Source organism: Lissotriton helveticus, chromosome 12 (assembly GCF_964261635.1).
Source record: "Lissotriton helveticus chromosome 12, aLisHel1.1, whole genome shotgun sequence".
Classification (NCBI taxonomy): domain Eukaryota; kingdom Metazoa; phylum Chordata; class Amphibia; order Caudata; family Salamandridae; genus Lissotriton; species Lissotriton helveticus.
In genome coordinates, this window is record NC_136073.1 from 107,992,395 (window position 1) to 108,019,016 (window position 26,622).

The 26,622-nt window shown below is 45.2% G+C and overlaps 1 protein-coding gene across 1 annotated transcript in view; it reads left to right on the top strand.

Moving 5' to 3' along the window:
• Positions 1-315: 315 nt before the first annotated feature.
• LOC144799501 (hydroperoxide isomerase ALOXE3-like) overlaps positions 316-26,622 on the top strand; it is a 212,316-nt gene continuing 186,009 nt past the window's right edge. The window contains exon 1 of the mRNA XM_078670852.1: positions 316-496. Coding sequence (XP_078526978.1) covers positions 350-496 — 147 coding nt within the window. The 5' untranslated portion in view covers positions 316-349. The remainder of the gene's footprint in view (positions 497-26,622) is intronic.

Consider the following 26,622-nt stretch of genomic DNA (forward strand, 5'->3'; position numbering starts at 1 on the left):
GAGCCGAGCCAGAGCCAGGCATATCTCCCGTTAAAGTCGCTGCCTTTGCTGCGTCTAGTTTTGGCCGCACCCCGTGAAAAGCCAGTTCATGAACTTCTCATTGGAATTCCTCGCTTTTTTCCTAACAGCTCTCAATTACAGATTTATTTTCCTTTTTACGGGTCCCAGCATGCCGACGCCTGCCAAGGGCTGGCTGAAGTAACAAAGCGAGCGCTTTTGTTATGCAATTGGTGGTCCAACTTTCCGTCGGTTCACGCCCGGTCTCCGAGGAGCCCTGGTCCCATCCCAAACTCCTCCTCCTTGTAGTTACTCTGCCCTCCGAGGAGCGCTGCGCCACACTCTCCTCAGGATGGCGACGTACAAGGTGACGGTGGCCACCGGCTCCTACCTGATGGCCGGGACCATGGACTACATCTCGCTCACCCTGGTGGGGGAGCGGGGGCAGAGCCCCAAGCACGCCCTCAACACCTTTGGGAAAGACTTCATCCCCGGCTGTGTAAGTAAGGGGTCCGGGGGCGGGACAACTGGTAAAGTGCACCGGGGGGCGGGGCAACAGATAAAGTGCTCCCCGATTTCCCACCCGACCACGTAACCCCAGCCGCATGCCCCTCTCTTTAAGGACACTTGTGCATTATCTGCTGTCCTGCCCCACCCAGACCCTGTCACAAATGTCAAAACAAATTGCAAACACGTAGCTGCGAGCACCCCCTGCGGGTTGATGCCGCTCTGCTGTGGCAGCCCGCGGGTCTCATTAAAAAAATCACACTGTGCTAAGTGCGCCGGCTAACGCCCCTGCGCCGAGATCTGTGAAACTCTCTCTGAGGTTGAAAGCCTGGCAAGCTAGCTCAGTCGGTTGATGCTGCTCGTGTATGTGTATTCTATTGCATCATTGAAATAGCGCTTACTTCGCCTATGTGGGGCCCTGAGGCGCTCGCCTACATGGATAGCATGCTACACCGTGTAACAGTGCTGTAAATGGCCCGGTATTGAGTACCAGCAATTTTTTTTATTTTATTTGAGAGGGGGAGTACTTGCACTTCTCAAGAAAAACGTAATACTTTTAATTGGAGAGTACCGGCACTTCTCAGATACCAGCAGGTACTCTGTTACAGAGCACCTGCACTTCTATTTTCCCATTTGAAGCACTGTGTGGGTGCAAGAGTGTTGTTTTGATCCAGTGTACTAAGGCCCACATGCATCAATATTGGCTTTTGCGAGTTCTAAATTGCGAAAAATAACGATTCGCAATTTAGAATTCGCAAAAGACTATGCATGAATATTTTCTTATTTTTTTTGCAAATCGGTAAAAATCGCTATTTTTACCAAAATGCATAAAAAATGCGAATTTTAAATTGCGAATTCACAATTCCCATTCATTCCTATGGGCCAAAATGCCCATAGGAATGAATGGGAATTGCGAATTCGCAATGTGCAATTGCAATTCATCAATGCATTTCAAGGGTGGAGAGGGGGGTCAAAATGACCCCCCCCCTGCACCCATGAAATGTACTTTTCAGCATAAGTTACATACACACATGTCCTAAGGACATGTGTGTGTGTAACTTTACAGTTTAAAAAATGCATTTTTGTGCATTTTTAATCAATTTCGCAATTTACCACGAAGTTGAACTTCGTGGTAATTTGCACTTCCAATTTAAAAAAACGCATATTTTTCTGTAATGATGCATAGCATTTAAGAAATCGCACAATTGCGATTTCTTAAATGCTAACGCAATTTTAGAAATCGTAAAAAAGATGCGACTTCTAAAATGGCATGATGCATCCCAACAAGCACTTTTGCATTCGCAAACGGCCGATTTTAAGGAATCGCACCGTTTGCGACTACAAAAATGCTTGATGCATGTGGGCCTAAGTGTTTTCATGTGTTGCGTGGTGCCCACCGAGGTGCGGTTATCCTGGTATGTGGCACATAGCTCACCGAGGTGTGGTTATCGTGTTATGTGGCACAGCACTTAGCAGTGTAATGGATGAAGAAGGGCGCGAGACACCTGCATAGTGTATCGGTTTCAATAGGATGGCAGCTTTGAACAGCCCTGCAGGTCCCTATATGGCATTTCTTATGATCACAATCCACCTTATTGGGTGGTGACTGCCCTCGGATGTCCATTCTGAGATATTTTGTTTAAAGTTTGTGGTCCTGAGCAGGCATAGGTCGGAGCAGCGTGGGGTTGTCAGGGCGAGCAATCGGCCTTTGCCCGAGGGGCCTGAGGCATAGGCCTCCTGATGGGCCAGTTTTTCCAGCTGTAGATAAAATCACATCTTCCTGGGCTGGTCACTTGACCTGAGGCCTTAGAGCGAAAATTGGAGCTCATTATAGCCAAGTACAGAGAATGCCTGGCTCGTTGTCTTGAGCAGTAGGACAAGGGGTCAAACTGAGCCAGCGCAGCATGTGTCAGGTCTCATCCTGCCTGAGTCTCTCAGCCTCACAGTGAGGCCACTGGGAGTGGCTGTGCTCTTTATGAGCGTCACAGCTGGCAGTAATGTTACCTGGGGTTGGGGCGAAAGGGGGCAGCGCAGGGAGGCAGATTAGGTGTGGTGTCCCTCCCAGAGGCTCTACTTGTCTCCAGCAGCAGATACAAGGGTCACAGGTGCCCGCTCCCACACTGTCATCTTAAAAACTGGGAGGAGACTCTGGTTCAACACTAAACGAAAAGAAAAAATAAGCAACCAAAATGAGCAAAAAGAAAAATGCTTTTGACAACACAAAACATTTTTTTTAAGCATTACTGTGAAAATTCATTTGGGACCAAAATGACAAAGGGAAGGGAGAACAGACATGGCTGAACAGTAACAAAATGGATTGAGCGAGGACAGCAATAAGGAGGGAGACAAAAGGAGAAGTGAGAGAGCAGAGTGGAGAAGAAGGACAAAACTTTGGGAAGAGGAAAAGGAAATCAAGGGAAGAAGAAAGGTAGAGGAATGAGGATAAGAGTGCTAGAGATGCAGACCGATGGAAGGAGTGAGGGGGAAGGAATTAGGGAGAAGTGATGGAAGACAGTGGAGAGAAGTGTAGAAATTGTTAAAGAAACACAGTGGAGAGAAGTGTAGAAATTGTTAAAGAAACACAGTGGAGAGAAGTGTAGAAATTGTTAAAGATAGCAAGAAAGGTCGAAAGTGGAGAAGAGGGAAACAGGAAAGTGGTGGAGGATGTGGTGTAACATCCAGCGCTGTCGACTTTGGAACTTGGGAACCAGGTTTGAGAAATTTTGCAATCTCCAATAAATGTGTCCATGTAAAGCGCTCTATCACTTTTGGGTAAAGTTTGTGCTATATAAAACTACAAAAAAAGTGAATAACAAAGGAAATGATGGAGAGCAGAGGAAAGCAGACAAGGGTGTCAAACATTTCCTGGTCTATGAGAATAAAAGAAGGATGGTTACTACCTCACATGCACTATCCTAATTCTCCCCCTAAATCTAGGGCTTAGTTTAGAGGTTGTCGTCATTCCAGGAGGTAGTGCTAAATGTAGATTACAATCCACCAGTGAGATTTCCTTCATCAAAGGGATAGAATGGTAACGTAAATTCCATCTGTGGGTTCTCTTTTGGTTTAAACACTGCCTTCATGCAGGGGACGACTTCCTGTTATTGTCTGCAGTAAAGCAATAATGGAGACACATAAGAATATAAATTCAAGGGGCAGAGGGATGTAAAAGAGGCTGGCAGGAAAGAGCAAGACAGTAGAAAAAGGGAAGGTTTGCAAGACAGAGAAATGGAATAAAATTTCAAGGAAAGACACAAAATGACATGAGGAATAAGGGCATGAGAGATATACAAAAAACTGAAGAAAGAGTCCACAGGATTGGGAGAGAGAGGGGGATTTGTAGGCAGTGAGAAAGATAGGAAAAGAGAGAAGGGAAATGTGAGCGACTGGGTGAAGCACATAGGTATAATGAGAGACACAAAGGAGAGGGAAAGAAGTAGTGGATGATAGAAAAATGAAGAACTAGAGAGAGGGGCAAAAAGTGTTAGGGAGAATGAGAAGGGTGCACACAGCAAGTAAGAAAGGAATATAGAGACAGAGAGAAAGAAGGAGTGAATTCCTGCAGCTTTTCCAGATTCAAATCAAGTCTCTATCCACAATACAAAAGACATCAAGCACAAAGTTGTATGCAATCCCCCAAGACATCGCTTGCAGAGAGGCTCCTGAGTGACCATCAAAAGAGGAAGTCCCCTTGTTCCTTGAGAATGAACAGAAGCCTCCAGACAAGAAGGATGCGCATGGTTCTCTGATTATTGGCCTGATATAATGCAGGATATTCAGGGATCTCTGGGGAGGAGGAGCACAGACTAAGGCACGAATAGGTGAATAACACTTTCAGGCACCCAAAGTAGAGAAATGTACAAGCCTGAAGAACAGGTGACGAGACCTGTGGATGAGTTGCAGTGGAATAATGTTGTATCTAGTGGTGCCCAATGCTACTGACCCCATGTGTTTAGAAAACTTAACTTATCATTGATTTCTCCCAAAATTACTTGTGCTACTAAGCAATGTTTCATGAAAGGTTATTATTCACAAATGTGGCCCCCCTTTTTCTTTCTGTCCCAGGGTCTAATTTTGTTCCCAATTCGACCCTAGTTTGGAGGGAGATATGTATTATCCCATATCTGATTGTCCTTGTGAGATGTCAGAAGTGGTTATCGTATGTCGCTTGTAGGACATTCAGTGGAGGAGTAAATTAAAGTCCTACAATGGTGAGTGGTATGTGACAGATCTCTTTAGTTGTTCCATGCCTGTTCAGTTGGTGATGGGTGTCTGGTTTGTTGTTGTAAACGGTACAGTACTGTGTGATTGACATGACCCGTTTTATCTTATGTGAACGTAGGAGTGTCAAGCGGTATAAGGGATTTATTATGCAGTCCGTATTAATTACAGTCAACTGCCTTGCTGCTTAAAATTATGCCATTAGTATCAGGGCAGGCCAACAGGGTTACATATTGTAACGTATTGTTATTGCATTTACATAGTGCTTGCAGTCTTTGATTGGTTGGAGCTCTTTACGCAGCGCAGCACTCTGATCCGGAACCCAAGGATAGTGCTAGCGTTTTTTCAATGGTTAGTGTTGGGTATTGGGATTAGTATTGTGCTCTTAAGGAAACCATTCCATGCATCTACTCCAGTTTTTTTGTGGCAGATTAAATTATTAAGGTTGTGGTGTCATCTTTGGTGGGTAGGGTGTGTTTGAATTCATACAAATGGTTAGCAGCATTAGAAGATGAGTTTAAGTAAATTTGGAATTGTCAGGTTGCATGGGTAGGACTTTTAAAGGAGAGGTTGTGATCCTTGAAATTAGATGCAGGTAATCTCCAGAAATACAATACTAGGATTTCAGTCGAACATGCATCTGACTTTGAATAGGCTGTGATCTGAGCAAGGAGGCATGCAGAGGATGGAAAGGGGAGGTCCACTGGAATGAAAAAATGAGAGGCAGCAATCTAATTCAAGCTTATTTTTCATGGGATTGAGATTTCATGCAACCTTAGCATGCAAAACTGTAGAATAAAACATTACTTGCATGCAAGATAGTGCTGTGAAGAACGGTTTCCTGGGGCACCAGGGCAGTCGGGTTACTGGAGAGTTGGATTAACTGGATTTGTTTACCGTCGGTGTCCTGGGGGCAGCAGCACTGCTGGACCACAAACTGGAAAACCAAGAACTCCTCTACAGCACTTGACTCTCTCAGGGTAACGCGACAGAGCAGTCCATGGCTTACACCATCAGCTGAGGTGGGTTAGACATTCACAACATCATTTATACTCTGCCGAAGTGCACAAAACATGGGAAAAATAGGAGGATAAAGTGCACATATTTCCTTATATTTAAACCATCTCCACACCAGCTGAGAAAGGGCAGTCACGTCTGCACAAAAATACAAGTTTATAGGGTGGATATTGAGGATGAAGTAAGTTAAACCTATGTTTCTTATTGAGATTCATTATCACACTTTTTCCTCCAAACTCACATATATGCTTTGAGAAAGCACTCAGAGAATCGAGGTGGCAGTCTTAGTGTTCAGTGGAGATGAAAATACTTTTATTTGTCTTCAGAGATCTGAAAATGATTCCTATCGGTGGTTGCATGAAGGGAACACATTAACCAGAGTGAAACCATGCCACTGGCTGCCAGCTGGTGGGTCATGTTTTTTACTTTACAGCAGGGGTACCCAACCTTTTCTATGCTCCACACCCCTAGGAAATGTTCCAATTTAATCCTACTGTAGTCAGGGTTTTTTAATGAGAACAGGAGGTAGCCATATTTTACTCAAGAACCCGTCTGAGGTAAGGTGTGTGTACTTTTGCTGTACAAACAGAGCTGAATAAGAACAGAAAAACACTACAGCTAAGTGAATGAAAGTATTCGATAAAATATCAGCTTTTTTGTAATAAGTTTACAAAAAAAAGACCACTTAGATAGCTCAGTGAGGTGGGTGCCTGCTGCTTAGATCTGTACAAACTGACTGACTGGTTGGTTTGAATACCAGAGTCACGAGACCCAGAATTTCAACCTTCAAAAACAATCAACTGAGTACTGCAGAGCCAGACTTTATTTACACCTATGCATGAAAAAGTCAATATTGTAGCAGAAAGAACTGCATAAAAACAAAGTTATTATGTAAAAAAAATGTATTGCTCTGAACGGCAGGAGACGAAGGAGGAAGTTAGGCTCCTCTTCCTTCTTCTGTGCTCCAAACACAAATGTAAAAAGAAAGAAAACTAAAGTGCAACACCTGCCATCTTTTGGCACGATTTCCCCAGTCTTTTTGCCTTTTGACATCCTGTTTTTGGCTGTGACGCTTTCACTGCTGACCAGTGCTAAAGTGCATGTGCTCTATGTCTAAAATGTTATGGCATTTTGTTTCTCCATGATTGGCATATTTGTTTTGCTCATAAGCCCCTACTACAGTGCACTACATGTGCCTAGGGCCTGTAAATCAAATGCTATGATTGGGCCTGCAACACTGATTGTGCCACCCACATGTGTAGCTCCTCAAACCTGTCTCAAGCCTGCCACTGCAGAGCCTGTGTGTGCAGTTTTAAAGTGCCATTTCGACCTTGCAAGTTCACCTACTTGCCAGGCCCAGACCTTATCTTTTGATACATATGTCACGCCTAAGGTAGGCCCTGGGTAGCCCCATGGTACAGAAAAACAATAGTCCAAGACGATTGTGATTTTATAGTTCCAAACGGATTCCTGTTTGTAATCAGTAAGGCACATAAGATCATAGGCACACACAGAAAAGAAACACTTTTTTATGTGGAGGGACTAATAACATCAGTTTATTTAGTCACACAATGAGAATATTTCAATTGAACACAATTAGCCATTTCAATATACATTATTCATCGGTTATTAACAGCCGGAAAAGGGTGTGTGGAAAGTTTGTGCTCATGTGAAAGTAAAATAAAAGGAAAAGGAAAAATTGGCGATTCAAAATTTGCGAAAAACAACAGCAAGGGGCTATAATAATTTATAAACAGTCTACCTTGACATGTTCTAGCCTACCCTTATAGGTACATTCGTGTACAAAACATTAGTTCAACTGTTGTAATTCACAGTGTAACTGCATCTGTAGCGCAGGGGTAAGGGGCAGAAGTATGGTGTAGGCTTCTAAAGGTGCGTCGACATTTCGACCCTATACCAAAAGGGTGAGTGTAATCCTCAGCAGCGGGTCTTCTTTAGGACGGGGTGGGGGTATCATAATTTAGAGTTAGGTGAGTGCCAAGGTCTGTGGCCTCAAATTAGGACATTTAATGGGTCCTGTGGATTCATCAGGAGAAAGGGGGGAACATGTCCCAAAACTGCTCTTGTAGAGATGTGGCATACTATAAATGAGCTGTCTTAAGGTCTGAAAACCCGAGTCTAGACGTGCGTCATGCTTGTGCGCAGGGATCGTGGGTCCTTTGTTTCTAACAGCGTGCCTTGTCCGTTGTGTACGCTGAAGCAGAGAGGCCCATGGGCAGACTGCAGTGGATTTAAAAGGCGGAACATGTACTTTTGAGGTTTACATGTCCTGGTAGTGAAAAACTGCTAAATTTGTTTTTCAGTACAGCAAGGCCTCTCTCTTCCATAGGTTAGCATTGGTACTGCCTTGTAACACATTACATTTGTAACTTGCAATTGGGAAAAAATATCAAGAGAACGTTTGGTGTCCCTGGAATCACAATTTAAAAACATCTGTTAGTAAAGTTGTTTTTTAAATTGCAGGTCTGAAACTGATGGTGGACGAAATGCTGAACAAATCAAATATTTACCACAGTCACAGATCTGGGTTTAATCCATTGTTTTTTTTTGCTCACCAGGCCACCCCAGTTTGAACCTAGTCATGTGTGAATCAGTCTTGACCCTGCTTCCCATGGGAACAGTCCAACATGAACTTCCAGGCCAGGTACTCCCTGAACCAGAAACAAGCATCCTGAGACCAGATTCAGGGTATCACCCCTCATAAGCTAGACTAGCTTGAATCCAGTGGCAAAGTGAGCAAGGGACCCAGATCTGGGCATACCCTGCCAACTTAGGGCGAACAAAGCAAACACAAGGAGACGATGGGCGGCATTGATCTTTACACTTGCAATTGAACCATTCTGTGTCTCTGCCTGCCCTAGAATACACGCCTGGGTTGGATGACAGCTGGGCTTTTTGCATTCCCTCTAGACAATCACACACAAGGGAGCTGAGGTATGCCCTGCATATCCTGATGGCTCATCGCAAGCCTGGTGGGTCTTCCTTAGCTAGAGTGAGAGGCAGGAGTTGACACTTGCACCTGAATAGGGTTGTGTCTGTCCCCACACAAAGAGTTGCATATCCCCCCATAGTGTGTCTGGAGCCAGAGCAAGGAAGGGCAGGGTCTTGTGCACTACAAAGACCTTTCTTTGAAGTTTCCATTCTATAAAAGGCTAAAATGGGTAAATGTACTGGACCTGGGACACCATATACTCAGAACACTTCTGGACTGAGGACATTCTGCCAGGAAGGAGAGCTGCTGTGCTGCCACTTTGCTACTTGCTTTGCTGTATTGGCCTGCTGCTTCATGACTGGGTGAGAGGACTGTACTTTACTCTTTACAACCTGTATCTCTAAAGGTTCTCCAAGGGCTTAATAGGGCTTGCCTCCTGTTACTGAAGTCTTGGGTATTTCAAAGAGTTCACCTGCATCTAGCTACCAGCACCTGGGCTCCACTGCTGTGAGTCCTGCTCTGCAAGTGGTGCCAAATTCAGTCCTAGGCCCTTGCAAGTGAGTGTTTGGCGCTGCACCCCAAGAAACAAACACATCGGCACCGAAGTGTTGTACAGAATCAGTGCATTCTCTGTGAAATTGATGCCTTGCCGCTGCCTGCACCAAAGCCGTGGACACCGCCAGTCAACTGCGCAATGCAACAACTACGATTTACAACACAGCCTTGACTTTGCTGACGCATCGCATCTGAATCACCGCTGCTGTGTGAGTCCAGAGAGTGAGCACAGGTAAACATTTAGTGTGTACTACACTTACCCTGACTAGGATCGTGGTTCCTGCTTGGACAGGGTGCATACCTCTGTCAACCAGAAAAACAATTTGTAACATTAAGCATGCACACATGCATGTTTACAAGACCTAGTGCTGGGTGTGGAAAATATCTGCAAAATCAGTGCATCCATGCAGGGCATAAAAGTATCAGAAAACCGCACCTTTTAATAAAGATGCGTCATTCTTAAAATTTGGCGCACAACCATTATCCGCACATGCAAAATTGTTAACTACGCATGAGCGGGCAATGGGTGAAAAACTACCAGAATAAGCGGTAAATTATAAATAATACTGTCAAAATGCATTTTACACTGTAATACCTGCTAATAAGATCAATGTCTAGTCAGAGTTTTAATTTGTAAAAGCAAAATATTTAATGCACACAAAAAAAATATACTACACATAAAACTAAGAAACACAGTGGAAACCTGAAGTCTTAATAGCCCCCTGGGCCAAAGTTCTGGCCTCAAACAGTAGTATAGCACCTAGATGCTAAGCACTATAAAAGCATAGTCAAAATTGCATTTTACGGATCATGTTAAACAGGGTTACTCTTCAACGCTAGAGCAATGGTACCAAACTTGAATTGCAGTGATGTAGTTTCAGCTGTTGATATGAAGGCAAATCTTTCTGGTCCACTGACTGCCACCACCCAAAGCAACAGAAGTGCCCACCCTTCATTGGCAAGGAGACTGCACTAGTGATGTCAGGGGTTTGGATAGGGGGGTGTGGTTTTTTGACAGAGTTACTGGGGTGCCACTAGTCCAATAGCACCTGGGATAGCTGTAAGGGGATTGTGGCTGGCCAGGATGGCAATCTACATTGATACCCTCAGATGACAAAAAAGGGGTGGAGGTGTGTACCACAGAACCCACTGGTCACATTTAAGATTTTCTAATAGCAGGGCACACACAGGAAAGATGTTACAAGGACAATGCTGGAGACTGTCCTAGTTCTTGGGCAGGGACCAAGGGTTCAAATGGTAAGTTCTTCACTCAGGCTCTCTTCCGCCAGCTACAAATTGTAACTGGAAGCACTCACAAGCAGGGGTGGCTCCTCCACTAAGGCGGAAGAGTGTCGCCGCACTGCACTAAGAGCAGAGTAAAAATAAAATATGATAATAACAGAACATTATAATAATTGTATATTTAGACTTCCTTTATGGTCCATGTTAGGGCAGGGCTCTGCTGCATGATGCCAGCAGAGGGAGGAGTGGTGGCTGCACCTTAAGTTCACGTGCTGGTTTGGCCGGCCGCCTCGGGCCGGCCAAATTGTCATGTGCACTTTGCATGTATTACAGCCTGAGGGAAAAACATGCCCAGCCTCCCAGTCCCTCTCTGAGCACGAAACCACAGCGCTCAGATCAACTACAACACTGCTGTAAAGCAGCATTGTGTTTGGCTGGGAAAGACTGGAAGCTTGAGTGCTTCCGTTCCAGAGAAGAGGACGAAGGTGACGCGGCAGTGTTGGCAGGTAAGTCTTTTTTTATGTTTTTTTCGGCCCCCCACCCCTATCTCCCCACCGTCCACAACCAACCTCCACTGTTCACAAGGTACCACAGTAAATGGGTTACACATAGCCTCCACAAGCCTCAAAGACAATTTGTTCTCTGCTGGGATGCCGCTTGACGAGCTAAAGTCCAACTTCTACCCTAAGACTGTGAAATTACTTTCACAGGTAAACCATCACAGACATCTTCTAAAGTTGAAACCCTATTGCCTGGTCTGAAAGGAGACTCGAACTCGGTTTCTTCAATGACCCATTTTGGATGACTTGTCAGAAAATGAGAACAACCAACTGACCGATTAAACCAGACATTTATAATTCCCTGATTGACAGGCTAATCAGACCAGTGTGTCTGCTACTTTTGCATCCTGGGTGTTCCTCCAATCCTGTGGCATATTTTGTGCATTTTTACTAAATCCTGACCAGGAGGACATGACCATCACCCAGAAGAAAGGGAATGGGTCATCCCAGGAGAGGGAGTGTTAGCTAAATAGAGATAAGGGACAGTGCCTACCCCAAACCACCAAGATTCTACAAGGAATAGGGAGGGGCATGGGCGAGCTGTCATGTCCAGCAGAACAGATACCAGCTCGGGTCACATTAACACAATGTCTTGCCATCCTCACCCAGTGAACCCACTGGTTCTCGATACACACATGCCACGTACCACAGAGGCAAAAAGAACCCAGGTAAGGGAAAATGCACAAACTTCACCAGGAGGGAGCTGGTTAGTCAACCCATCTAAATAGTACAGGAGTGCAGGTCCCAGTGAAAATAGATTAATGTCGCCACTATTGTCATTCTACTAAAGCCCGGGTAGAGAGGGTAGTAGCCACTCACTTTAAAAGATGGGCACACTATGCATGCCCCGATCAACCTCAGAGTCAAGCTCTAGGTTCTCAATCCATGTAAACAGGAAGGCTCTCGGTGGACATGCATGATTTTCATGTTCACTAAGATCAAGGAAACCTACAGTACTTCAACACAGGGTAAGGAAGCACATTCTCTGGGATAACACTCACATCCCGTTCATTTTAACCCTTAGACAGTTGACCCACATTATTGAATACCTCTTGGATGATAATGTGCTTAATCATTCTTCATGTCATCCTCTACAGGTTTCCACATGACGGAACTAGGCACACTTTTGAACTAGATTAACCCTTGGACTTCTAGTAGTGTAGATAGTTTCCACCATTTTTGGTCCTGAAGAATTGCAGAGTATCAGTTTTAACTCCTAAGCATGAAACATGTCGACCATATAGTAGAGTAGGTGACTGCCTTAGATGACCCTTGGGCTGCATCAAGCAACCACTCTCTTTGTTTGCTTTTAACCCAGGTAGGTTACCACTTCATTAAAGGTTTTTGTGGACTACCCAACCTGTTTTAAACATCACTTGAGCACATCTACACAACTCACCCCTACTCCCTAGGGCCCTCACCCCCACTGCACCATACGGCAGGAATAAAAGATCCCCGGCAAAGAGCCCCTTTATGGGTGCCCGTTGGGTGTTGCACCGCCGACCCAACGAGGGGCAAAGGCCATATGATGAAGCATGACACCTAGCTTGCTGGGTGTGTGAGGCATTTAAATTCCGAAAAGGAGTATTTCCCTCCAGTGTGCCTCCACTCATCTTTAATGTCAACTGTCTTAACAATATAATTTTTACTCTGGGGAGCTGTGCATTTTCTTCTTGTTAGATAATCCATTTTGGATGCCCCAGGTTGTGGCATGGCACTCCACCACTGCCCTGATTGCACTTTCTTATTGATTACAGTGATATTTCTGTATAGCAAATAGTCAGTTGCTTTGAGGGCAATACATACCCACTGACCCTCTCCTGAACAGGGTATATTTCAGCCTCCTATTCAGTCAGGCGCAGCACGAATCTAAGAGGGAGGGGATTGGGGGTGCTGGCGATTCCTGCAGCAGCCATCCCACGATGGCCTCAGGTAAAAAGGAGGGGAGCTGCAAGCCGCCGCCCCCACAACTCGTGTCCCTTGGGGCAGACCACCGCCCCCTCCTGCTACGCCACTGACTGTAAGCATTGCAAAAGACTAAAGCGGGCCCCTTCCTTTCCTCCAGTGTTTACAGGTCCCATTACTCAGCCTCATCATGCAACCCAGGCCATGCACAAGCCGAGGTCCGAGGCAGGGACCCTCGTAAATGCTGCTGGAAATGTGAAATTCATACTAAGTTAAAGTGCATACTAGACGTGCTAAGTGATCTTCGTTGGCCATTACCCCACAGCCTTATTACACCAGTCACCAGATGCAATAAATAGTAATGGCAGCTGTGGAGAATGCACAGGTGTGTCACCGGTTACACCTGACAGGGGTCTGAATGCGCAGGTGTGTCGCTGGTTACACCTGACAGGGGTCTGAATGCTGTACAGCTGGTTCAAGGACTCTGGCTGGCAATACTCCTGTATGGTATGCAGTGCTGGTTAGGCATCTTGGTGGGTTAAAGTTGCTGAAAACTGAAGATCTTCCAGGTTGAACCTGTGCCTTATGGGAGCAGTCCAGCCCAAACTGCCAAGCCAGGACCGGAAACAAGCACCCTGGGACTCGTTTCAGGGTAACACTCCTCATCAGCCAGGCTAGCTTGAATCCAGTGGCAAAGTGAGCAAGGGACCCACGTCTGGGCATACATTGCCAACTTAGGGCGAAGAAAGCAAACACAAGGTCCCAGGATGTTTGGTTCTGGTCCAGGAAGGACCCGGCTTGGCAGTTTGGGCTGGACTGTTCCCATAAGGAACAGGGTCAAGACTGATTTGCATATGGCTGCATCCAAACTGGGGTGGTGTGCTGAGCAAAAGAACAATGGATTTAACCCAGATCTTTGTGACTGGGAGTGAATGTTTGTGTTGTTCAGCATTCCACCCATCACTTGTTCTTTTGTCCTTTGTGACCCTAAGTGGTAAGGGTATGCCCAGACGTGGGTCCTGTGCTCACTGTGCCACTGGATTCAAGTTAGCCTAGCTGATGAAGGGTGATGCCCCGAAACTCGTCCCATGATGCTTGGTTCCGGTCCAGGGAGGTCCTGGCTTGTCTGTTCGGGCTGTAGTGTTCCCATAAGGAACAGGGTCATAAATGATTTGCATATGGCTGTGTCCAAACTGGGGTGGCGTGGTGAGCAAAAGAACCATGGATTAAACCCAAGTCTTTGTACCTGGGGGTGAATGTTTGCATTGTTCAGCATTTCGTTCATCAATTGTTCATTTTGCAGTTATTTATGTTAACAACGTTAATGGTACTCAAGTCAAACTTGTGACCCGCAGATGTTTGCGGTGGAGCTAAACCCACTGAGCCGTCCTGCCTGCTCACCCCAGAGATTGCGATGGCCAATGTAAAGTGAGCTGGGACTGCGTTTAATTTCTTCTATGAAGCTAAGACAGCGAAAGCTTCAAGCATTGGCATAGATCTTTCAGCCGAAGGCCAATGAATATCTGTGACATGTGGGAAACACAGGGGTCCCTCATCACATTCTGAAAGCGGGCCCCATCATTTCGCGTTATGCCACTGGCTACAAGGTGGTAGATCACAGCAGTGACAAACGTAGGGTTTAGTCGCTGCTTCGTTTGCACACACTCTCTAAACAATTCAAGTGAGTGTGTTAAGTAATCTTCTTCTAAATGAAGGGGGCGTGGCCTACAATTTGACATGGGCAACAATAAATTAGGTGTTGTGGAGTCTGAGCTGGTGGCATTCTTAGACTGGCGGGAAGGGTACCCTCCGGCTCCAAGCCTTGTGTAAATGTCTGCCAACCACAGAACACTCTGCTTGGCATTTAGCCTGTGGCAAACACTGTCTCGCTTTCCAAATACAGGAGAGTTGAATGTTAATAACCCCAGTCCTGCCAAGGGGAGGTGCCATGCCGTCAAACCTGCAAGTCTCTTTCTCTCATGCTCTTCAGCATTGAGCACATAACCCACTCCCCGGTTTTTTGAGAAAATAAAGTTTAAGAAAGACCCGTCACTGGCAGGGGTATAGGGCGCAGGAACACTGGGCACTTCTGTTGTTGTTGCTTTGACGGGCTCCAAACAGTGGGAGTCTAAGTAGGTGCCTCGTCAGGGGTAGTAAGCACTATAATGCAATTCATCCTGCAGACAGGACTTTAACCGCATGCGCGCTAGCGGGTTTTCCCGCTGCGCGCTGGATTTTTTTAAAACCCGCGTTACGTGACAAAGCCAGCTTGTCATGCGCGTAGCGCAGGTAACGCCCATGACGAGCTGGCTTTGTCATCCACGCTGAAGGGGTTAACTGGGATGAAAAAAGGAGGTGGGCTCTAAAAGGGGTGTGTCCTAAGTAGCTTAACTAGAAATCCCTTCCAAGAGGCGTGACCTATTTAATAAAGGGTGCGGCTTAAAACATGCAATTTTAAAATCCTGTGCTTCCCATAGGGTACCCCGGACCTGCTTTGGGGGCTATGTGAGCTTTTTGCTGTTACATTCAGACAAATCACATAGTAACGGACATGCAGCTAAAACAAGCCAAACCTATTGGCTTTATCAATAAAAGTCAGCAGTATCAGATACAGGAGTCAAAGTAATCATTTTGTTGTGAATAATTAGAATTGAAAATGTTTCAATTCTGAAAATGTGAGACTGAAAATTAAACCTTGCAATGGTCTGTGGAACAAGAAGTGGTCTTCGGAGAGTTGCAATCACTCTTGTTCTTCCCATCACACCAATTTTCTATGCAGGTCTAGGTGGACACTTTTGCCCCTTTGCTGCTCACACCTTTTATTAATCCTTCATCAGCAAATCTCACACTTCGAGCTAGATGTATCAAGCATTTTTCCTGGTCGCAAAAGTCCTGATTCGCAGAATGGGGATGTTTACGGACAGAAAAATCAATTTTGGTATGTATTGTTCCAAAATTTCAGTTTGGTAACATGTTACCGAATCACAGTTTGAAATTGTGAATGCCTAATGATTTGGTATTAGGAAGTAGTGTGTTTTGGGAGTCCCTTCCTAATATCGAATTGCAGTGGTATGTAAGCATGTTTAGCGACTGAAGTACGGTCGCTAAACATTCATATTTTACCACCTTCTTCAAGTAGGTGGTAACCCATTCGCAAACATGGATATATTGCAAATTGAACCTTCCTACCTCGAGTGAAATCACACTCGACCACTGTGCACTGTTACTGGAAAAAGAGACTTTTGGCATTAAATTAATCATTTTTCATGAATGTTTTTCGTGTTGTTTAGATTTCAGGCCCCTGAAAAAGGGCCATTCTCGGCCCAAAATGCATTGGGCATTCAATGGAATCTGGATATAATGTTTATGGTTGTGAATTTCATTATTGTGTGAATTCAACTGTTGTTTGATAACTGTTTATGACAACTGCAATAATGAGTATTTCTTTAATGTAAAATGTATATTTGAAATAGCAATTGTATTAAGTTTAAGTTTTTGTACGAAGGATTGTTTACAATAAAGTTAAAAAGATAAAAGATTGTCGTTTGAAAAATAAAATTGGAAAGTTTTTCCAGTAAAAAAAAAAAAAGGGAACGTTTTTCCAGTAACAGTGCACAGTGGTCGAGTGTGATTTCACTCGAGGTAGGAAGGTTCAAAGGTAGGCACGGAGTAGGACAAACTTGCTACCACTCTAGCATGCTTTTCAAAAAAACCTAAAAAGATACAGTTAAAATTGAGTTTAGAAACAAAGAAAAGATGTTGTGCTTTTCCATTATATATATATAGTACAAATTGAACCATACTAAGGACATAGGGCACAACAAAAGGAGGACAACACAAAGCAAGGAAAGGTGGGGGGAGTCGCTTGAGACCTGCTGTCGTGTCTAGTGCAGATGGACTATGGAGCGCGGCCCCAGGGGTCATGCTTGGGTCCCCTGTGTTAGTGACCATTTCCTGGAGTGTTGAAACCATTCTGTCCCATTGCAGCGCTAGTGGGAATATACGAATGCCAAGCAGGTCTTCCCTATGCAGTGCCGTCCCCTCCGCCCTAGCCCAGTTCAGCAGGGAACAACGTCAGGCTAGTGTATGAGGTGATAGAGGGGATTTCCAACGCTTGGTTATCAAGCGTTCGGCTGTTATGAGCCCAAGGTCTAGGAATCTATTAGCAGCCCTGTACTTCTTGTTACATCCAAAAAGGTGCAGTACGTAGACCTCCCAGTTAGAAGGAATAGCACGGGATGTGCAGGCTATCAGGGTAGTTGTTACGTTGCTCCAATATGTATGTAAAACTGGGCAGTCCCAGAGCACGTGTAAAATGTTGGAGTCTAACTGCTGGCAACGAGGGCAGGCTGCGTCTATGCAGAGAAAATACATGTTGATTTGAGCGGGGGTAAGGTATGCCTGGTGTAGCACGAAGAATTGAATTTGCCTGAATTGCTGATTGCGTGGAATGTATGTTGGGATGCCCCGGACAACGGTCCACTCTCTGTTGGTAAATGTCCTCCCCAGGTCCCCCTCCCAGTGTTGTCGAAGCAGAGTGAGATCAGCTTCCGTTTGGTGCTGGATGGAGGACGCGAACCAGCGTATCAGGTGCCTCCCAGTCCCCATCACATGGAGGTATTGCAATGTGTGGTGCATGGGTGGTTCCTGAGCGAGTGCACCCCATTTAGATGACAGTGAGGCTATGAGAGCCCTGTGTAGCAAGAACTGCCCCGGAGTAGGTTCCCCTCTGCTATGAGGTCTTGATATGGGACAAGGGAGCCCTCCTGGAAAAGGTCTTCTATGTCCTGAACCCCATCCAAGAACCAGTGTTGAAGTTCAGCTTCAGTGGTGTACGTGCCTCCTCATGGAGTTCCAAGCAGCGAGATAGCGGGGGTACAGGGGATAGTAGCTCTGGTAAGGAAGAGACTCCTACAAAATCATTTATAGGCTACGTAGAGTAGGAGTGTGTCGGGGTCTGAGCTTGGAGCACGGGGGAAAAATCAGTAAAAGGCTACCTTGCGCTAGAGGGGGTCTGTCCCCCTTTTGTATCATTAGGTACTGGGCACCTTACAGTTGGCAAACACCGTTCTCTTTTGGCTGTATAAAGACTTTTCTGTCTATATGCTTAAAATTTGCAAAATGTTAATAAAAAAGATTTAAACAGGCAGGGGTCCCCAACAGACCCCTTCCCATTTGTGATTGTGATAAAAAACGTTTTTTAAGAGCAGGCAGTGGTTCCATAGACCATTGCCTGCTCTTAAACAAGTATTTGCAATGCAATAGGTCTCGCATTTGCAAGAGTTTGAGGTATTGGCATTGTAAAGGACAATGCATTTTATTTATGTATTTTGAAAACTTGCAAGTGGTGCGTAAACGGTGCACAGACATAATATCGACTCCAAAATATCGTTTGGACATAATATCGACTCCAAAATATCGTTTGGAGAAAATATCGACAGGACAGAATATAGACAGCCAAAATATAGTTTTTAAGATAAGTGAAGTAATATCGTTTTTAAGGTAAGTGAAGTAATATCGTTTTTATTTTTAGGGTTCAGGGTCAGTTTTCAGTTTTTGGGCAAAGTGGTATTTTTAGGGTTCAGGGTCAGTTTTCAGTTTTTGGGTAAAGGGGTATTTTTAGGGTTCAGGGTCAGTTTTCAGTGTTTGGGTAAAGGGGTATTTTTAGGGTTCAGGGTCAGTTTTCAGTTTTTGGGTAAAGGGGTATTTTTAGGGTTCAGGATCAGTTTTCAGTTTTTGGGTATTATTTTATTATATTTTATTACTATATATATATGTTTAATAAATATGAAATAAAAAAATATTTATTTAACTTTCATTAATTATTTAATTATTATAAGTTAATTTAAGTAATTTTAAGTATATTTTAGTAATTATTAATATTAATTTAATTTAACACTGTTTTTAGTAAATAAGATATTTTTTACAACTATATTTTTGTAAACGATATTTTTAACTCGATATTTTTGTACTTACCTGTTTGTAGATAGAAACTCGATATTTTGACTGTCGATATTTTCTCAACGATATTTTTGATGGTCGATATTCTGTCCGTCGATATTCTTTCAGTGATCCTGCGTAAACACATACTTTGTACTTATAGGAGCAAGGCTGGAAGTAAAAGAGGGGCAGTTACTGCCAGCCTTGCTTCTCGTAAGCAAGGACTATAAGCACAGCTTGCAGGTTTTCAAAACACATAAATAAAAAGCATTGTCATTTACAATGCCAATAGCTCAAACTCTTGCAAATGCGAGACCTATTGCATTGCAAATGCTTGTTAGACCTGCCGGTACTTCCCGGCCCATTAAAGCCAGTGCTTTAAATGAGCCGGTACTGCTCGGTATGGGAGTACCAGCACTTTTTCATTTTGAGAGGGAGAGTACCGGCACTTCTCAAGAGACATGCTATACTTTTAATTGGAGAGTACCAGCACTTCTCAGAAACAAGCAGGTACTCTGCTACAGAGTACCTCCAATTCTCCTCTCTGATGCCAGGCATTTCAGTGAGGCTTTACACGTCAGAGCCAGGCATATCTTGGTAACGTTGAGCAAGAATATGACTGCAGCTGGTGTGTCGGGAGGGGCCCTTGAGATGATGTTGCCAAGGGGGCCCCGGTAATTTATATAAACAGACGCGGGTAATCAGTGCAGAGTGGCCCGCAAAAAAATACTCGGAGGCAGTGAGGTTGATTATTGACACTCCTCGCAGACAAGGTCAGAGTCCCCCTAGAGTAGGGTGACCAGATCTTGAGAACCAAAAACCGGGACATTTTGGAAAAATAAAAGAAGGGCTACAATTTTTCATCAACAGCATGGCGCAGAATGACACCTCTCATCAACATAGGATCACAGAAGAGGCATTAAGAACATTAATAAAATGTAATTTCTACAACCAACATCATACTTATTAATTACATTGCTTACTTATAACAGCTGCTATCTAGCACAGCTTTAGAACACCCCCAAAAAAGTGCCTCTCACTGTTTTCAGTCCACCCTCTCTAAAAACTGGGACATGAGCCAAAATTATAGAAGTCTGCTGGGACAGTTGGTGAACAACCGGGACCGTCCGGACAAATCCGGGACGTCTGGTCACCCTACCCTAGAGGCCACCACGTCTGGCAGATCCCAATATTTATTAACCACGCCCCCACGTGAGCCCGGGTCTAACCATTATCGCGGACTGTGAAAGGGGTGTAGACACGAGCCCCCCCCCCCCTTCAATAATCCACATTTGTAAATCGCACAATCACCCGTAAGGGTCTCTAGGCGCTGGGGGCCGTCGGGAAGATTAAGCGAGCTATTGCCCAGAGTCACATGGTGCTGGGCTAACCTGCCGCCGGCGCCGGGGATCGAACCCTGATCCCCAGATTCCAGCGTCAGTCGCCCTGGCCGCGGCGCCACACCTCTCCCTCACACACATTTATTAACCCTACCTGCGCTCCAGTTACGTCACTGGAGTGAAACTACATGCAGCTGCTATGGAAATGCTAAGGCAACATTTCTAAAATCCACAACATTCGCATAAGGTCTGAAGCAGACACTGTTCAGGGACTCTGCCCAATATAGGACCAGTACGAGGCGCTGCCAATGACCTCTGCTCTAATAAGTACTGGGACTATTAGCAACCTCTTTCTGCAGGCATAGCCTGAATCAGAATTACAAACTGTATACCGCATTGGGCTACGGGTGCATTTTGGATTAGAACTGGGGACTGTCTGGAATCAGAGACAGACTTTTTCTAAAGTAAATCAACATTTAACAAACCAAAAGGATTCAGTGCCATTCTGTTTCTCATCAATGGATAAAACATACAAACAGAACTAGTGTTAAAACGCTATGTGTGCAAAAGGCAAGTCCTAGAGCACGAGACATAAATCGTTCTGGTGACCTCTAGAAACACAGGAAATTGCACTTGTGCTGAAGTTAAAAGAGCTTCAATATTAAACCACAAAAACAAACCAGCCTATCCTATGAGGTACATTTAATCTATTGTGCCAGCCAGTGTCGTCTTGAAGCATTTCAACAGCTTGATGGATCATTCATTGGAATGCGGGAGGAGCTGCTACTTGGCCTTGCAAAACACATTTATGAATACACCATTAACATGTTTTTTGAAAAGATAATATGGCCTTATCGACTGAGGTTCTGAATGCCTCCTTGCTGCGCGATGTAACTGAGTGATTTTGAAGCAGAAAGCTTCCTAAATTAAACCTGAACTCTCCAAATACCTTCTTAATAACTGTTGCCCAAAACAAAGAGGCTCTGTGTATATTTTTGACACACTTTCAGCAAGTTCGTATCCTTGGCATTGAGATCTGGTAATATAGCCTGTAGCGCAAATGGAGAAATATCACCTCTCGCTGAGCAGAAGTCCAATATCTCATTAGAAAGGAAAATAGCAGAAAAGGGGAGTACATGGGCGTCCGCAGAAATGTTTTCAGGGGGGGGCAACATTTTAACTTCATCATTCGCCTTCCAGGGGGGGGGGCAACATTTTAACTTCATCACTCGCCTTCAAGGCACGTTTAATGCAGACGGCCCATTGTCATTCTTTGTGTGATGATCAGCAGCAGAGAGAATGACAATGGGCCTGTCCACAGTCTGCTCGAGGTTGGGGAGGGGCTGCTGCAGCCTCTAGAGTTCAAAGAGAAGTGCGAGAGGCCCCAAGTGAGAGAACATTTAAACTCCTGGGGCGCCTCGCAGGGGAACAGCCTGCTGTAATCTTGAACATTACGGACCAAAAGGAATGGGACCGGCGATCCAGGGGGGAGCAAGCGCACCCCCTTGCCCTTCCCTGCGGACGCATGGGGGAGTACCAACGCTCTCAGTTGCAACGAGGAGGGACAGGGAACCTCCTGAGGCCTGTATATCTTATACGAAAGATTATGCACTGCCAGGCTGTATTTATCATGCCAGGGCTTCGGAACTGGCATTGGGCTACAAAATGAACAAGAAAAGAGACCGCCAAGTACGGTTTTTACGTGAAAGTAGAATGTGGTGCGAGTCAGAACGATGTCAAGTTTTTATAAAGCGCATGGCCCTGAAGTTTTGCTCCTAACCCCAATGTAAAGGCAGTTACAATCAAAATAAAAAAAAATTCAAAAAACACTGGCGCTACTGTTGCCAAATGTATGTAGCACTAATTTTATCATCAAATGAAATGATTAGTTAACCTGACAGAATTCAAACAACTTCCATTACGCTGATATTCGAAACCAGTGTTTAACTCGCTGGCATCTTACCAACTTCATGCAACTTTCCACAGACCAAGGTAGTAGTTGGTACCAATAAATAGCATTGGAAACAAATGGCCGCCATTGTCTCGGCTGCTCTGAAAGTGAAAGTGGGCGTGGCCGGCTGAATGTTAGCAAAGCACGTCCTCCTGCTTGAGGTACGAGAAACTAAATAAAGGAAATAGAACACCTACCATGTAAAAACCAAGTAAAGGGCCAGTAGCCATGGGAGGGTACAAAGGACCACACAAACGTAATAAGGAGGAACTAACAAGCCTCATAATGAATCGGAAGGTACCATTTACAAAGGACAAAGACACAAGCCAATGAAAAATATAGGTGGGGAGTGGGCGGGGCTTCCCTCACCTCCTGAACTCCCACAGATCATCCGCAGAGCAGCGTTGCACGCTGGCTCAGGGCTCAACCTAAAAATGAAAAGAAATCTTTTCATTTTTCTTTTTAAAAGTCAACTCGTTTTCCTTAACCACATCCCTGCTGATGATATTCTTCTCCTGTGCTGGACAGCAATAAAAACGGGTGTGGTCATGACAAGCTCAGCTCGTCATGACCACCTGAGAGATATATGCCATGTCATGAGCACCGAAGGGGTTAAGCAATTCCTAATGGGCCGCCAATTGCAACCTACCTCATTATTATTCATGAGGTAGGTCGATTTGCAGCCCTCTAGGAATCACTGTATGAAACTCTATGAGTTTCAGAAGTTAGGAATAGTGATTACCTAATTGTGATTCACACTGAATCGCAATTAGGTGATCTCCATTTCCAATATTGATACATCTGGACCCCTTCTCTTTCCTGTTTAGTACCCTGTTTTCACTCTCACTTGCTCTATTTCCTTGCATCTCCTTCACTTCACCATCCCCCAAATGTACCACAGCTGTGCACCACCTTCACACTATTTAGCACGGAATCGAAATTACAATAGGTGCATGTGAAGATTGCTCTGTACTATGCAGAGAGGCCAAGGATTGAATGAGCACCTAGAGGTAACTCCGCTGACTGACATTGCGTGCTATACAAGAACAATAAACTGCACAAAAGTAAAACTACAGAATCACATCATCCTGGAAAGAGCAAACACTCTTATGGAATACAAGATGACGTGAAAGGTGAAGTATAAATGAAAACGACATCGCTGACATGGATTACCGTAAGGTTTTTTGCAGTCACTGGTCAGAAAGAGACCAGTGTTTTTGCCTGCAGAGCTGAAGATATGACTATATCACCTGATAGGGACCCGTTTCTATGTCACTTTTTAGGTTTCGCCTGCACAGTGCTTTAGGATGTGCCTGTGAAATCTATTGTATTTAATATAACTTAAAAGGAGATTGCACCCCGCCTTCACTTTTTATTGCTCCATGCGCTTGTCATGTTCCATTTCCTCATTTCCATTGGTTGTAGGCGTTCTATTTCATGTTGTTCCATGTGTGTTTCAGGCTTATCAGTCTCCTGTGGCCCAAGTACTCGTTTTCATCCGCCCATTTTGATGGGAACTTCTTTTATTTGCTTAAGACTGCACAGCGTTTATTTGCTTTGACGACTGCATGCATTGAAAGAATGCTTTATGACAGTTTTTTAAGCTTTCTCTGACGTATTTTATTTACACTTTTTGTGTTAGCACACATTTCAAGTGTGCTTGTGAGCAGACGCCAAGACTAGAACCTGACTCCCCAGCATCAAGGTCAGCAGTTCAAGCTGTTATGCCACATTTTTGTCCTGTCCCTTCTCTTCCATTTTGTTTCTGCAAACTTACCATAGTTTGAGGAAAAAACCTTTGCAACTGTAGTGAAATCTTCAATGTTTTTGAATGCAGACTAAAAATGTGCAAACATAGGTTTTTTTTATTTTCATTTCCTATCGAACAAGAGTGCATCTGCAGGCCATCTTTTCTCCTCCAAGCTTTTTATTGCCTTCACCAGCAGGCCCTCCTCCCCCTGTTGCTGTTCCTCGTCTGCCTGCTGTCAATGGTAATTTACACAATGCTTCTGCCTGTGCAGTATCCGACCACACAACCTTTTGAAAACCCTTTCACTATACATGCAGTACATCGGAAAATGATGCATACTTGAGTAGCCAGTAAAGCGAATAGCTTCGTAATCCTCTCTCTCTCTGTCCTCCCTCTCACCCTTCCTTTCTCCTTAGTCTCCATCTCACTCTCGACTGTCACCTTCCTTCTCAATTGCGCTCTTCAGTCAGTCATGTATACTTTATTCAGCAATTTCTGCCATAAACGAACATCAATTGCATGTGTCTCTTTTCTTCTTCCCCACAATATCTCACTTTCACTTTCCTTACAACTCCCTCTCTTTTCCCTTCTTTCCTCTTTCTCTTTCTTTCTCCCCTCTCCCACTATCTTTACATCTCCCCTTCTTATGCCTCCCCTCTCTCTTGCACTCACCCTTTCTCCATATACACACAATCCATCTAATAATAAAGGCAGCAATGTATAGCGTTGGTGTGCCTGTGTTTTAATTTTAAATATGTTTGAGTTCCATTATCCCGTTTCTTTTAAAGGCTTTTCCAATAATAGGTATGTATTAATAAAAAATTTCACGAACGTGGAAAGCCACAAACTTGGTGGAAAATTCAACTCAACGAGCAGCTTCTGTTGCCTGTCCATGCCAGAGATATGGTTAATCAAACATGCGATCTGATGGATGTACACATATCTGTGCACAAGGCTCCTTAAGAATTGTTATGTATTGCAGGCAGCAGTGGCTACTAGGAGGCAGTAGTGGTGGGGAGAGGGGATTAACAAAAAGAACATTCAACCTACCTTCCCGGCGGCTGCCTCTCCTCTGTCCTTCTGTCCACGACACAGGAAACAGGAAGCACCCAGGCTCCCCTAGCCAATCATGAAGCTGCTGTCACCAGCATGACAGCAGTGTCGTGATGGATCTGAGCGCCGTAGTTCGGCACTCACACAGGGACTGGGAGGCTGCACATGTTCTCCACCCAGGCTCTGCAATACAGCCGGGTGGAGAACATGACGGTTTGGCTGGCCCAAGGCGGGTGGCAAACCATCATGTGCAATTAGGAAGTGCCCACCAATCCTCCCCCTGCAACATGGTGTTATTATCATTTTATTTTCCCATTGGGGCGACACTCCTCTGCCATAGCGGAGGAGCCACCACTGCTTGCAGGACTGCAATACCTTCTATATGAACGTCAACCGCTCACTTGCAACTTTTTTTCATGCGAGTGGATTTAGGGGTTGATGGAGAACATGGCTCTGTCTAGCGAGGCTTACTTACATTACATAAATGCAACTCGGGAATCACATGTGGATAGTACAGTGGTAGAAGTGGGCGGGGACGGAAGGGCACGGCGTGCCCCTACTTCTAAAAATTATTTCAGTCCGTTCCCCTACCACTTACTTTCAAGAAAGCATCCTGGGATGGCAAGAATTGTCCTACCTATTCATTCAGCTTCCAGGGGCTGCTCGCACTTCTCTGTTGAACTCCAGAGGCTGCAGCAGCCCCTCACTGAGCTCGCACAGACCGAGGGCAGGCTCATTGTCATGCCGATTGAGGCAGATTATCCCCTTTCGAATGACAATGCGCCAGCCCGCTGCCTTTAGCATATCAAGTGCCAGTGAGATTGGAGTTGGTGACTACAGAGGAGCTTTCCCCAAACAGAGGACTGTGGGGAACTTGACACCTTGTGTAATTTGTCAATGTTGTACACACTACAGAGTGAACTGGGCAGGATCAGTAACTGGACAGAGGAGACGACAGGAAAGGAGAGGTACTAGAGCAGGATAGGTGACCGGGCAGGAGAAGTAACGGACAGGAGAAGTGACAGGGCAGGAGCAGTGACGGGACAGGAGAGGTAACAGGAAAGGAGAGGTGACGGGGCAGGAGAAGTGACGGGGCAGGAGAAGTGATGGGGCAGGAGAAGTGATGGGGCAGGAGAAGTGAAGGGGCAGGAGCGGTGATTAGGCATGGGCAGGAGCGGTAACCGGCAGGAGCAGTGAACGGATAGGGGCAGTGAACGGATAAGAGCAGTGAACAGGGCAGGAGAAGTGATGGGGCTGGAGCGGTGATCGGGCAGGAGTGCTGACCGGACAGGAGCAGTGAACGGGCAGGGGCTGTGATGGGGCAGAAAAAGTGACGGGGTAGGAAAAGTGACGAGGCCGGAAAAGTGATGGGCCAGGAGCAGTAACGTGGCAGGAGAGGCAACGGGAAAGAGAGGTGACTGGGCAGGAGAGGTGACCGGGCAGGAGAAGTGACAGGGCAGGAAAAGTGATGGGGCATGAGAAGTGATGGGGCAGGAGAGGAGAGGGGGCAGGAGAGGAGAGGGGGCAGGAGAGGAGAGGGGGCAGGAGAGATGACGGGGCAGGAGAGATGACGGGGTGGGGGCGGTGATGGGCCAGGAGCAGTGACGGGGCAGGAGAGGCAACAAGAAAGG